Source organism: Pieris napi, chromosome 9 (genome assembly GCF_905475465.1).
Source record: "Pieris napi chromosome 9, ilPieNapi1.2, whole genome shotgun sequence".
Lineage (NCBI taxonomy): Eukaryota > Metazoa > Arthropoda > Insecta > Lepidoptera > Pieridae > Pieris > Pieris napi.
Window position 1 is genome coordinate 5,199,080 of NC_062242.1, and position 14,505 is coordinate 5,213,584.

General features: G+C 32.6%; 1 protein-coding gene across 1 annotated transcript; it reads left to right on the top strand.

Moving 5' to 3' along the window:
- Window positions 1–305: 305 nt before the first annotated feature.
- Window positions 306–14,395, top strand: LOC125052536 (acyl-CoA Delta-9 desaturase). The gene is given in 8 exon segments (XM_047653443.1): window positions 306–444; window positions 5,780–6,054; window positions 7,065–7,195; window positions 8,920–9,131; window positions 13,182–13,367; window positions 13,782–13,951; window positions 14,216–14,241; window positions 14,243–14,395. Coding segments are annotated over 7 exon segments (1,083 nt in total). The 5' UTR covers window positions 306–444; window position 5,780; the 3' UTR covers window positions 14,327–14,395.
- The last annotated feature ends 110 nt before the right edge of the window (window positions 14,396–14,505 follow it).

Below are 14,505 nucleotides of genomic sequence, written 5' to 3' on the forward strand. Positions count from 1 at the left end.
TCTATCTGCTGATATCAGGATATATTGTAAGTACTAAAAAGTATCTAATATTATGGTGCAACAGTTGAATGAAATGAGATCGTCTAATCGTATTATGAGCCGTGCCATTGAACTTGTTAATCCACTAAGTCATAATATAATAATTTAATTACTAAAATTTATAAAACCTTTTCAGGTTACGAACAACAGTCTTGTTGGTCCGCGGCAAAACAAAGGGAGGTTTCGTAATGGTGCGTAATGCTAACACCATAGATAAGTCTATAGAAATGTTTGGCCTCGACACCGTCCCATGAATTGGACTGTACAGACGCTTCTAGGCCATCAGTTCACCATCGCCCGTCGCGCGCGCGGTTGGTATCGATAGGAAAAATTGTCGCCGGCATTCTGACGCCATGCCTAATTCAGTCCATAATTTTTCCACAAACTTCGCGCGCACATAGTAAGGTTAGTTCGTCATACATTAAAAAAAATACTGTTCTGTGCCGTTTCACGAGTGGTTCTTGTTACTAAGGCGGATACGTTTGTTCGAATTTTAAAATGTATTAAATTTGAAAAAGTTTGAGTTGTAAGTAAAAGATGGCGCATTTTTTTCATAATTTACATTACCTCGATCCTAATTGAATTACTTTTGAATGACTTTATCACGGGTATCTATTCTAAATTATTAACTTTTGAAATTGTAAATCTCTATGTATAGATCTTCGTATTGCCTTTGATGCCTTTGAAAGGAATTGATCGACAAATTGCTTTAATCGGATGAAAATAATTTTGTTGAGTAATTTTAATCTTATTTAACCTCTTAAATTGTCTGTGCTCATCAAAACTTGTCAACTAAATTAAAAATATTTTTCTTATATTGAAGCTGTGTACTATGTAACTTTAATAGAATACTTAGTAATCTAATTATTTAGTGTATTTTCGTGTAATAATCATCAAAAATTTATGTATTGAAAAACATGTTAAATTAAAATTAATAAGCATCCTAAAATATATGGTGGTGTCAAGATCCCGAAGACCTTAGTTCTTACTCTTAGATTAATTCAATGGTATTTTTGTCAGTGTTATTTACAGCATAGATGCCAAACAGTAATTATGATATATAGACTAACTTACATACTTCCTTAAAATACTAACAAATTGTATTTCTATTTAAGAAAACCGGCCACGCACTTGCGAGCCTTCTGATAGTGTAAGTGCCAGGCGGCGGTGTCACTTTACATCCTCCTCCCCGTTTGCTCCCTGCTTCATAAAAAAAAAGTTACAAATATACATCATTTTACAATACCCTAACTAAACGTATGTATTTAACAGTTAATTGATACCCCACACCTATTTTTTCAAAAGATAATATTTACATATTTTAAATTTAAAAATATAGCCAATGCGGCTTACATCATATACACGAAGATATTATGTACTAACGAAGACAATGTACTAATAATTTACTTGGTGAGGTGTGTGCGTTTTGTTTGTATTGTGTATACTTGTACTCTTACATGAGTTGAGGATAATGAAAAATATGACGACTAAGCGCGATGAACCTGTAAAAATATTCATTTATTTACATAAATACATACAATATCCTTATAGACTATGCTAATACGATAATGTCGAGAAAAAATTAAATGAAATATAATATCAAACACATAATATACACAATATCGGTACTGTGATATCACTCTGCAAACATAATATGGAATACTTATGTTCTGGTAACATTTAATAAAGCAGAATGCAACCTTGTGTGAATGACACATTATAAGAAATGATATCATCCGAATAGACATGCTTGTATTTAGGTTTGAAACGACCTTATAGCCGAGGTATATTTAATAGAGCGCTTTCTCTTATTCGGCGCTTGTCTGTAAAAGATCATTAGGAAAAACTGGGCGTTAAAAAACATAAAGAAATTTGGGCTGAGGTTATAACGAGTCAAGGTTGTTTGTTAACATCAATATTAACGCGGCCCTATCGGATATAGTAAGTAATAAACGCTGTTAAAATCATCGTATTTGAACAACATTTAATTGGTTTTTATCATAACATCATTTAGTCGAGTATCTAGGAGCATTGGAGCATTTTCAACGAATATAGAAATATATCTGGTTTTTATCAACATTATTTTTGTTAGGTTTCATTAGAGAAGCACAAATTAAAGTCTATTCAACTCAGGAAAATGTCACTTCAATAGCGAAAATTTAATAAATATCAGATCATTTACATTTTTTATAGAACAGGGGCAAACGGGCAGGAGGCTCACCTGTTGTTAAGTGATACCGCCGCCCATGGAAACTCTCAAATCCAGAGGGCTCGCAAGTGCGTTGCCGGTCTTTTAAGAATTGGTACGCTCTTTTCTTGATGGACCCTAAGTTTGCATTGTATATTTGTAAGTAATAGTAACTCTACATAGTCAACATCACTTTTTATTCGTATATAGATATTCTTCTTATAAAGAATAATAATTATAAAACTGGTTGTATGACTTTTGAAATCCTGTAATCCTGAAATGAAGGATCAGGGAGTCACATAGCCTTAGGTATATCGAACGTTTTTTTATAAGTACAGCCTCAAATGGCTGACTTCCATGAGGATGAAGAGTATTCCTTCCGTCAAAAAATTATTGGATATGACATACACTATATCCTCCAGCATATGATAAAGTATTAATTGCGGCCATTGAAAAATCCATTGCTGCACAGCCGGGGTTCAAACACACGACCTCATGCATAGATGCTGCTCGGTTATTATTATTTGACGTAATAATTAATATGTTTTATATTGAAAATGATTAAAGTCCCTCTTCACAATAGTTTGTCTTTTTTCCTTACAACGTAATGTTTGTCAAAAAGCGACTTACGACTGATTAAGTTGATAAATAAGGAAATAAATCTTTATCTATGTGTGTCGAAGGCTCAAGAAATATTTATATTAATCCATCAGTGTTTTTAACGAATTAATCTAATTAAAACATACAATGCTGTCAATTAGTTGAGTACTGTGGATTTATAACCAGTGTACGGCTTCCACGGTGTCGTTAACCTAATTGTGCCAATAATGGAGTATAGTATTACCGGGCTTTGCATAAGCGCAATTTACTAGAGCGAATATAGTTATCTGTCATACAACTATTTGGACTAAGTACCTGTACTGAATCAACGTTAAACCAAACAATACATGAAAGTATATTCTTAACATTTCACTTGCGTACGATTGCTAAATACAATACAGTGAAAACTCCATGTAACGTCTCTCCATTTAACGACGAACTCCCTAAACCGTCGAAATCACTCGGCTTTGGTTGGTTTAACTTGTAACATACAACATACACTCTACATAGCATTACATCTACTCTCGATAACAACAATTCAATATTAAAATGTACTTTTTAAGTTGCCGAAATTAGTTAAAACTGCGGAACTGTGTACGTTCTTTTGTCGCTTTATTGTCCTAGCCCGTAATAAATTCGTCTGTTGGCATCATACGTACCGAACTTTCTAAGAAATCCATTATTTTGATTACAAATTGGGATTGCTTGAGCGTGATTTATCACGAAGATGCCTCAATATCGCAAGATAACAGACTATATCCAATAGCGTTCAAATAGGAATTGTTTGTTATGTAATTACTAACACTAGTCTGATATAAACTTTTTCTTTTTCTAGATTTTTCTAATTTCTATTTAACGCCTACTCTCTGTAACGTCAAAATATGCACAGTCCCTTGAGTGTCGTTATATAGAGTTTACACAATTTGTATTTGTAATTAAAAACGGCAGGAAGTGAAACATGCAAAAGTGACCAATATATTCACAATTACGGTTTAATTGATGACAATTATTGTAGAATAATAATCTTTATCTACAGTTTCAAACTTACTACACAAGCTAAACTGCAAACCCAATTTTGTTGGGCAAAAATGCAAAAAAGCCTTTAGAAACTTTTAAAGTAATTACTCGTTTAAGTAAGTTATACACAGTTTTTATATGCTTCCGTTGAATAATAATCGTGAAAGTAGGAGTGTGGTCTGGCAGTAGAAAATAGTTTTGGTGTCGTAGAGTCAGTTTTTTATACAGCACTGATGGATCGTCTTTTCTGCTTCAGCAAATTGGATTCAGTTTAGTGAGTTTTTTAAGTTTTTGATATTAAAAGCTGATCCACTAGTTACTTTGCTCCGTCAACAAACGATTTCGGCTTCGCAATACTATTTCGAAATCACCATTAAATGTCAAATTTGATGAAGGACAAATGAAGAAATTAAAGTTATTGCGTCTTTATGTGTGGCATCATATGTGAGCAGGTACAATTAAATTATACTTATTATTTTAGCTTTCTTCACTGTCTTCACTAGAAATCCATTTTCAGTGATGTAGCTAACGCATGGTTTGATAAAGATGTTTTCACGTTTTAAATTGACTTTGGTAAAGTTTATAGAAGTAACGAATGCTGCTCAACCCACTTTATTAAATAATAGATAGACAATTTTGAAGCTCCAAATGAAAATTATTTCACTTTTATTTATATAGGGTTTTTATCTTGTTATTTCATAATTCAACTATATCCAGCGGTCAATAAATAAAACCTAATCTTAAGCCTATGTTAGTTAAACAGGTGTTTGATAATAAACACAGGCTATTTCTTATCAGTAATCTCGTTATCAGCGTTTCTGAGGTTTGCATTTATACGTTTCTTTCATGCGTTATTATCGATATTAGATTATTAAATAATGAACACCTAAAATGCATGAGTTAGCACGACCAAATCGCAATGTTTAGCATTGTTCTAGTAAATGATGTATTAGATTCTATACTGCTTTTTACGCAAGCTTTAGTTATAATTTTCTTTTTCTAAAACAATATGTATTTGATATAATTATAAATAGAGATATTTATATATTATTGAATAACTTGCATAAGGTTTTCATAGAACTAGTATAAATATATTTATTTAAATATTTTATACTCTAATAAATTAACGCTTTACTGCTAGCAGTAAGTTTTTTTCTAACTACAATTACTAACGACATAATTTTATATTTTTGATAAAAATGTTTTACTCGAAAAAGTGTTGTCAACATTCGATATGCAACAAGGCTATGCGGGAATTTGTTCAAATATTAAATGTTTTCTGTTTGATTATGTATATTTGTGTATATTGATAACACACTGTATACCAAATAACGCAGGTCCTGGGTGGGAATTCCAGCGAAATAACTCTTCATCAGATCAGAAAATTAAGATTTCACCGAATGAGGTCTGATTTCAAATCGAATAATTTCTCTTTTCATCAATCAAAGCTATTGCAAATACTATGGTTCTAGAAACACCATGCTTTATGTGTGGTTTTCTGTCGGAAATAAGTTCCGAAATTGATTACATGGCCTAACTCTGGCTATGCTGCTAACATCCGAACACTAATATCGCTCGTGCAGCTCCGTATCAATAGGAAACTGTTTAGAGAACCAGTAAAATAATTAAAAAACAAAAATTAGTATTAGTATTGAAAATGTAATCATTGTTTCATAGATGATGCATATTTCATTCATTATGATGTGTAATTTTTCCATGAGTTTCATGCCTTGATCATTAGCATAGACAATTTTCGTTCGTTCGTTCAAAATATTTAGTTTTATTTTATAGTTTTTACTTAATCTCGTGAAACGTGTTCATAGAACTTATTCCATTTTGTATCAGTCGTACATCCAGAATCAATCATGTTTATAAAGTTTTATCGATTCGTCATGTATATAAGAAATGTGATGCTCTAATATATTTAATCAACAGGATGCCGCCGGCGCAGAATGTTGGTTTGCTTTCTCGTCATGTCACGCTTCTAGAAGAATGTGACATCAAAAGTAACAGCAGAGTGAACAGTTTGACACAAAGTGATATAAGTGACAAAAGTGATGACTTTGACATAAGCTTTTATGAAAGCATTGAATTCAAACCACAGATAAGATGGCCAGATTTATTAGTTCAAATATCTTTACATTTAGTTGCAATTTATGGCTTGTGCCTGATATTAACGAATCAAGTTAAATTTTATACTCTATTATTTGGTAAGTCTACGTACTTTTTTTCTAACCTATAATGTAAATATTACAGCTGATATTAAATTTTTTACCTACAGAACTATTAGAAGAATAATTTTGACTTTAGATTATGCTCCTTACATCGACAACACAGATTTAAAAACTAAAAGACTGGTAATTTAACGCGTCGTATGAAGTTTTTTCATCAAAAATAATGATAAAACTTTTTTTATTCTAACACCAAAATTTAATTATTTAGCTTGTAATAAATGTTTCTAAACAACATTTCAATCAGAATGTAAAACTTGTTAGTCAAATATGATGAAGGGTCTCGCTTCTCGTTATCCTTTGTATTACTGCGGCATTCTTGTTTATAATCTAAGTTCTTCAGACATATGTATTAATTATAATATTTCAATGACACATATACTCTGTGGGTTTTCCTTCTATGAGGAAACCACTGAACTCTTTTATTTTCCTATAGTTATCCTTATGTTTATCTAATGTTATGTTATATTAATGTAAAATACCATTATCAAAACCTGTAACTGAGATATCAAGGCCACTGTTACCAGGCACCATACAAGATACAATTATGAGAAACGAACACCAGATCATCTGTCCCAAATAACTTCAGTTTTTTTAAGGGTGTCCTCTCTTTTCATTTCCTTAAAACATGTTTAATTGAGTGTCTCAAGTGAAGTATTTGTAGAATTAATAGGTTTATTGTTAATAATAGTAGTAGTAATGAACTATTTAATCGTTATTTCAGTTTTTTTTAAGATTTCAAGTTTTTGAAATTGGTATAAATGCAATTTCTGTATCTGTTTCGTGATCATTTGTTTTTCTTAATAGACAAGTAGGTGATGAGTCTTCTGTGCCTGACACACGCCGTTGACTTTTAGGATCTACGGCATGCCTGGTTTCCTCTCAATGTTTTTGTTCACAGTACGAGCGAGTGCTACATGCGCAAATAGACAAAAAGTCACATGTTAAAACTACTAAGCTGCTTTAACGCATTATTTCTAAACTTCCAGTCCTTGCCACAATATATACTTCGGGCTTCGGAATTACTGCCGGAGTTCATCGACTGTGGTCACATAGAGCATATAAAGCGAAATTACCATTGCGATGCTTGCTCGCTCTACTTTTCACCATTACAGGTCAAGTAAGTGCTTCATACTGTATCATATCTATATCCTTATTCCAACATAATATTCGACAGTTTCGGGTTACCGGACAAATAAGATAGTAGTCATTATTTATTTACCCGGCCCCAAAACTTTCACAATTTTGATTAGTTTACGGAGTTACACATGGGAATAGTATATATATTTACATAATAAGAATACAATTAATTTTAAAATTAAAAGTGATAATTATGTAGTGAAGTCAGTTTCACTAAAATAGGCATTTGTTTTGAATCTATATATGAATTATTACTTTCTGTAATAATTGACAATTACAGACAATTAGGTTGCCCAATAGAAATACGTCATTACAATGTAAAAAGTCAATTGGTTGACCCATCTTTATTAATGCGAAACAATGTTTTATTACAATACGTTTCAAGGATTGTTTGTACGACAGCCATTTCTGCTAATGAATTTTCATTACATGTAATTTACCCAAAATATCTCTTTATCTTGTCGAATTTGTTTTAAAAAACAAATGAACCAAATTTTCCTTTATAATAATAATCCAGTGGGCATTTAACCCTTTATGGGTCTTGCCTTCAGATTACCTCCATTTCTTTGATAATTTTTATTTCATAGACAATTTGATCAGCCTTCCGCCTCACACATGTCGTTGATTTTTGGATTTGAGACATACCGGTTTCCTTATGATGTTTTACGAGCATGTCTAGTGTGTTTTAAATCCTATATACTTTGAATAAAAAAGGAACTTTTATTCATTAATTAAACATTTAAAAAATTATATTTTTCATACTGAAATTAAAAGTAATTTGCTTTTATTTTTGGCATCCCGTTCCCCTATTTCCCCTTATACATAAAACGTTCCCAGATTTACTAACGTGAATTCGTAAAAAGGAGGCACATAAACCTCAATTACATACATATTGAATCATCTTATATTTCTTGTGCTACTTTGCAAATAAAAAATGCGATCCAACGCAATATGTGACTTATTCCTTAAGGAAATAGTTTTTAAAAACCGTAAACCGTAACCGTTTAATTAAACGTATGTTGATCGTAAAATATATATCTCATGACAAATTATTAAAAGCGATGTTGATATTATAAACTCAAAGTTACTCGATACTAAGAAATGTTAAATTAAATAATATGAAAATGTATATAAAGTTTCAACGATCGTCTGTATAATGTTTAACCACCGAGACTTAAAATAGATAAGAACTTGTATGAGGAATATACAGCCTTTGTTTATACAAATAGATAACAGAATTTACATACATTGAAAATTATCAAGGTATCATTAAATTACGGTCTATTTAAAAAGAACACGTTAAGGTTATTATGTCATAATTAAAAAGCGTGTAGCATATTGTGTTCAAAGTAAAAAAAAAAAAAAACACAACGTGATGAAATTACAACCTACGTGGAAAATATGTTAAATTCTAATTTCAGGTGCTAATTTACATTGAAGGAGAATTCGATTGACGTATGTACCTATGCGATGTAAACCACTTAACTTGTGGTCTCGTTAGTGCTCGACAGTTCGAATTCCATGAAAGTTGACTTTAACATAAATAAACCAAAACATTATTTTCAAATATACATTATTCGCTGCTATTATCCTATATTGGTTAATTTTCCATTATTTCGTATATTTATAAAGTTTTAATATGTAATGAAGGAAAAAATTAATTATATGTAATTAGCAAATATTAATCCTTTTTATAAATTGCAGAGGGATATCTATACTTGGGCACTCGATCATCGAGTGCACCACAAGTATACGGAGACAGTAGCTGATCCCCACGATGTCCGTCGTGGGTTTTGGTTCGCCCACGTTGGCTGGCTTGTACTAACCCCCCACCCAGCTGTCGAGAACCGACGAAATGCTCTGAACAAAACATCACAAGATCTAATAGACGATCCAGTTGTTAGATTCCAAAAATTGTAAGTAATAATTATACTTTATTCCATACCTATACCAGCTGCTTTGCCTGAAAACTTGCCAAAAACAAATTATATGTGCAGACTTTTTTATATATACTTTAACACTTGATGTGAGAACTGGCATTTCACATAAGGTTACAATATTTTTTTTAATCATAAGTTTTTTGTTACCTTTATTATAAAATTATAATTTATTATGTCACTGTTAATAGTTGGAGAAACTATTATATGTAAAACAGAAACATAAGGGCAGCGTAAGGTCAATTGAAATACCAAAATGTTTACTATGATATTACCAAATTATATTATTAAAATTTTATAAACTGAATCACTTCACTATATATACATATTTCATCGATGAGTTAACCAAAAACTGTTGTAGCAACAAATAAGAACGAATTTCATAGAAAAGCTGCTATCATGTCATATCAATGTTTTATCTATTTCCCAACAACAATAAATAATCTGATTACGTTTTTGGTAATCACAAATTCTTCGTTATCGTTTAAAGGAATTCCTTTTCCTCCTTTATGCCGTTTTACTGTAATTATTCTTTAGTCGCTACAGACTTCCAGACCTTGTAATCAGCGTTAGAACACTAATTTCATAGAACTAAAATTATAATATATTTTATTAGTACATAGTTAAGTGAAAAAAAATTATTCCACCCGTACCAACTCGACGTCCGTCGTTCCACAACTGAGCGTTTTTTTATGGCAGTTTTTGCCGCGCACCACTACTATTTTCCTACTACTGAAGTTCCGAACCAATTCGACTTGGGGTCCTTTCAGAAAAGCGCGTACCAATTCTTAAAAGGCCGGCAACGCACTCGCGGCTCGCTAGGCTTAACATCAGGTGAACGTCCTTCCCGTTTGCCCTACAAATAGTATAGTAAATTAGATAATTAGAATGTAATCTAGTTATTTAACAAATATTTTTACTTTAGTAAATTATCAACGGACTCAAATTAGAGTCCAACATGAGTATATAGTAATTCCTCATAGGTATCCAGGTAGGTATTTTTTGATAGTAGACTACGATAAACTTTAAACTATTTAACACAACTTTAAACAGTTTAAAAAATGTCCATTCCGTTCATGAATTATTAAAGTAATAGAAGACTTATAGATTAAATAACCATGTCCAATGAAGTCAAACTTAAAGAAAACACTTTTTAACGGATTGAAGCTATGTATTATTATAAACATGTAATTATTTTACATAATTTTAAGTTTATATTACATACGCTGAAAGACAAAAATAATGATGACTAAACTATGGTAAGTGTGCTATATCAAGGACAAAGTAATTGTTTTTGGTTACACATTGTAAAACTCATATAATATGTAAACTCGTAGGTAATAAAAGTAGCTCATATAAATAAGGTAATATGATTAACTTGACAATTGATAAATAAAACGGACAAAATATTCATTTCAGAAATTCTTTTGATTTTGCGTTGAAGCCTTGTTATGGAATGGTTGGTCACATCATTCGATTAATTCGTTGAAAGGACCAGATCATATTATATACTTTATATACGTTATTATATTACGGGGTTTAATGAAAAAGCGACTATAAATCTTTGTAGGCATTCACCTCTAAGCGTACGTGTAGTGTCAAACGAATAATCAATGTATTTATTTTCCCATATAAATATTATTTTTTTACAGTTAATAAATAGATGTTTAGATTTGATTTCATTGATATATGATTTATATAAAGAAGTAGGTGATAACGCTTTTATCGCGCACCTGCAATGATTTCTATTCTATTATTCTATTCATAGTGCACGTGCATAATAACGTAATGGATCGAACTTTCGGCCAAGCAAGATAGCCTATTCAAAAAAATAACGATTACTCCAGTCAAATTACGAAATAAATAAACATGAGCGAACACAGTTTGGGGATTTTGAGGATCGATAGGGGGGTGTATTCTGAGCATAAATTCCAATTTGAGGGGTTGTACTGAGGTCAGCTCAAGGTCATTTCGATGGAAACGCGTTTAACTCGATATCTCGAGAATGGTTAGTGTTAGGCGAAAAATTGTAGAGACCTTTTCTATTCTAAACAAAATTTACTAACTTTTTTATCTGAAACTTTTTTTTCTAACATTAATATTTTTCAAGATATTAATCCCGCAAGGCAAAAATTTTACTTTTTTTTCAATTTTTCGTCGTTTTCTCCCCAACCATTCAATTGTATTAAATTTTACCGATCATCGAAGTGTAGAACTTTTAATTATGAACAATTTTGTACTCAAACTTTTTTCCGTAATGCCAATACCTTCGGAGTTATAGATTACTTTACCGAGCGAAATCCGCGCCACTGTCGCAATATAAAAAGGTAAATCGATTAAACTATTTAAAATTAGGTATTTAATTTGGGTTAATTTGGGTAAGAAATAAATTAACAATTAAAACTGTTTCACACATTGTGCCAAAAGAGCCTTTCTCCGGCCTTTCTCCGGCCTTTCTGCATCTGCACGCTTTGCCGCATTTGGTTTTGCATTTGCGCGCAATCGATCTCAGTAAATTATCCGGAGCTGGTTTCAATGACATCGCTATCGGCTGCAATCAACGGGGTGTGCGACGCCAGCCCCATTCCTCGGGTTTCAGATAATTTTCCAGCCAGTATTGAACTTGGTAGAAACACCTCAACGAGTGGAAAAATGCCGCATCAGAGGTAGGAGGAAGGGATTCTAATTTAACCCTCCCACTGCCTGCCATTTTTTATATCCCTTATATCGGAGCTCGTTGAAATTGGTACAATTCGTGTCATCTGCCTTGCGATACAAATTCAAAATAAATTGTTCGCCGTATGAAGCGATAGTTGTTTTATCTGCATTGTCTTGCAGAAAAACTTCATTTAACAAAAGCAAATCCGGAGATTTTTCAACGCGGTCATTGTTTTCATCTTGCCTAGGTTGAATGGTGCCGACGTTGTGTCGCAACCACTAATCGCGTGCAAAAATAAAAGGTTTTTGCGGCATTCGGCCCATATATCGGTTTGAGGCAGTATGGGCTATGTGTGCCGTCCTTCGATTTGCCTCGGCCAGGTTTTCTCAAGTAAATGTTGTTGCACGCGCCGGCTGTTGCAAAACCAGCAAATCCACATCCTCACCAATAACACCACCACTATACTCCTGCGAAATTCTCTTAGCCGTACTGATAATTAGACCATCCGCATCCTCTACGGCTTGCTCCACCTCTATGTCTGATTTGATGAGAACCGTTTTCAGTAGTGAGATGAATCTGGTCTTATTGCTCTCGTTGCCTAAAAACTTATCTGTGGATACACGTTGCGACAATGGCGCGGATTTCGCTCGGTAAAGTAATCTATAACTCCGAAGGTATTGGCATTACGGAAAAAAGTTTGAGTACAAAATTGTTCATAATTAAAAGTTCTACACTTCGATGATCGGTAAAATTTAATACAATTGAATGGTTGGGGAGAAAACGACGAAAAATGGAAAAAAAAGTAAAATTTTTGCCTTGCGGGATTAATATCTTGAAAAATATTAATGTTAGAAAAAAAAGTTTCAGATAAAAAAGTTAGTAAATTTCGTTTAGAATAGAAAAGGTCTCTACAATTTTTCGCCTAACACTAACCATTCTCGAGATATCGAGTTAAACGCGTTTCCATCGAAATGACCTTGAGCTGACCTCAGTACAACCCCTCAAATTGGAATTTATGCTCAGAATACACCCCCCTATCGATCCTCAAAATCCCCAAACTGTGTTCGCTCATGTTTATTTAACCCGTTTTTAGCCATAATTTGACTGGACTAGATGTCTTTCCAATGTTACTTTAAACTTGTGTGAAAAGATTTATGTTTAACTAGTTAATTATATCAGGTAGCTAGAAAATTGGTCGTGGCCTACCTAGATCTATGTTTTATTGTCTAGATTTCCTCAATAAATGGATTATCCACATATACCTACGTCGAATTTATCTCACACTCTCCTGACTCACATACTTTTAATATCGAAACTTATGTAATACTTATATCAGCGATTCTTTTTTTATAGTTCTATATTCATTTCAGGTTCTTCATTCCACTATTCTTAATACTTAACATTATATTACCGCTGGGTATTCCCATATACTACTGGGACGAGGACTGGATGACGAGTTTTTCAGTCAGCTTCGTACTAAGATTTACCATCACACTTAACATTGCGTACTGTGTGAACAGCTTTGCACATTTATGGGGAAATAAACCTTATGACAAGTACGTATTTTTTATCTGTTTACAAATACATTACATATTTATTTTTATGTATTAGCTGATGACTCGCTCTTGATATTCATTTCTGGTATAATTGGTATGAAGACAAGACATCTCTTTTAAATGGGATGATGTGTTACAAGCTTATGCGGCGACATAGAATTAATCAAATTAAAAAATGTACCGCTGTATGCAAGATTGCTAAGTATTACTCAAAAGGCGTTTTAGTTACAAAATTTTTAACTTTCTACCATAAGAAACTTTTAATTTTTTTTTAAATGTATGACATCTCAAAAGAGTAACATGCCTGCAGTTGCGATATCGTGTAGTATTTACATTAACATGATGCGAGGACGGATTTTAAAACATAGAATTGAAATTACAGATAGAATTATATTATCTAAATTAAATTTTTAGATATATTAAATCTGTGGAGAACCAGATCGTGAGTCTCGCGGCCCTGGGTGAGGGTTGGCATAACTATCACCACGTCTTCCCTTGGGACTACAGGACGTCGGAACTCGGCAAAATTAATATATCTACAGCTTTCATTGACTTCTTCGCTAGAATTGGATGGGCGTATGACTGTAAGACATTCCAAATCGTATATAATAAAGGAATTGAATAATGGCCGCTTCTGAGGTCGAAATTAGGATATAGGATTTATTACTTACTTTCTGAACGGATACATTCCCTGCACATCCTTTGTTCTATGACCACGTTCAAAACTGACGCCAGTAATTCATTTGCGTTTCTTTTTTTGCCGGTTACCAAACTTATGGTTCATTTAAAATCCCAGTCAAGCTACGGTGAGACATATTTTTGTGATATTTAAATATGCCTTTTTTCAGTAAAAGCAGCAACAATGTCAATGATAAGAAACAGAGCTGAGCGAAGCGGTGATGGCACATTTCACCACCAAGAAGAACCTTACCCGCAAACATAACTTTCATTCCTACTAGATCAAAGTATACTTTATATTAAATGTATTTTATATTATTTATACAAATAAAAATTATTTAATGTTGTAATTTATTTATCATCTAAGAAATTCCCTAACGCTAACTTGGCCTGAGGCTTGAGAGTTGAGACTTGAGTCAATTTGCGACAAGCATTACTAACGAATTTTTATGGAAATGGT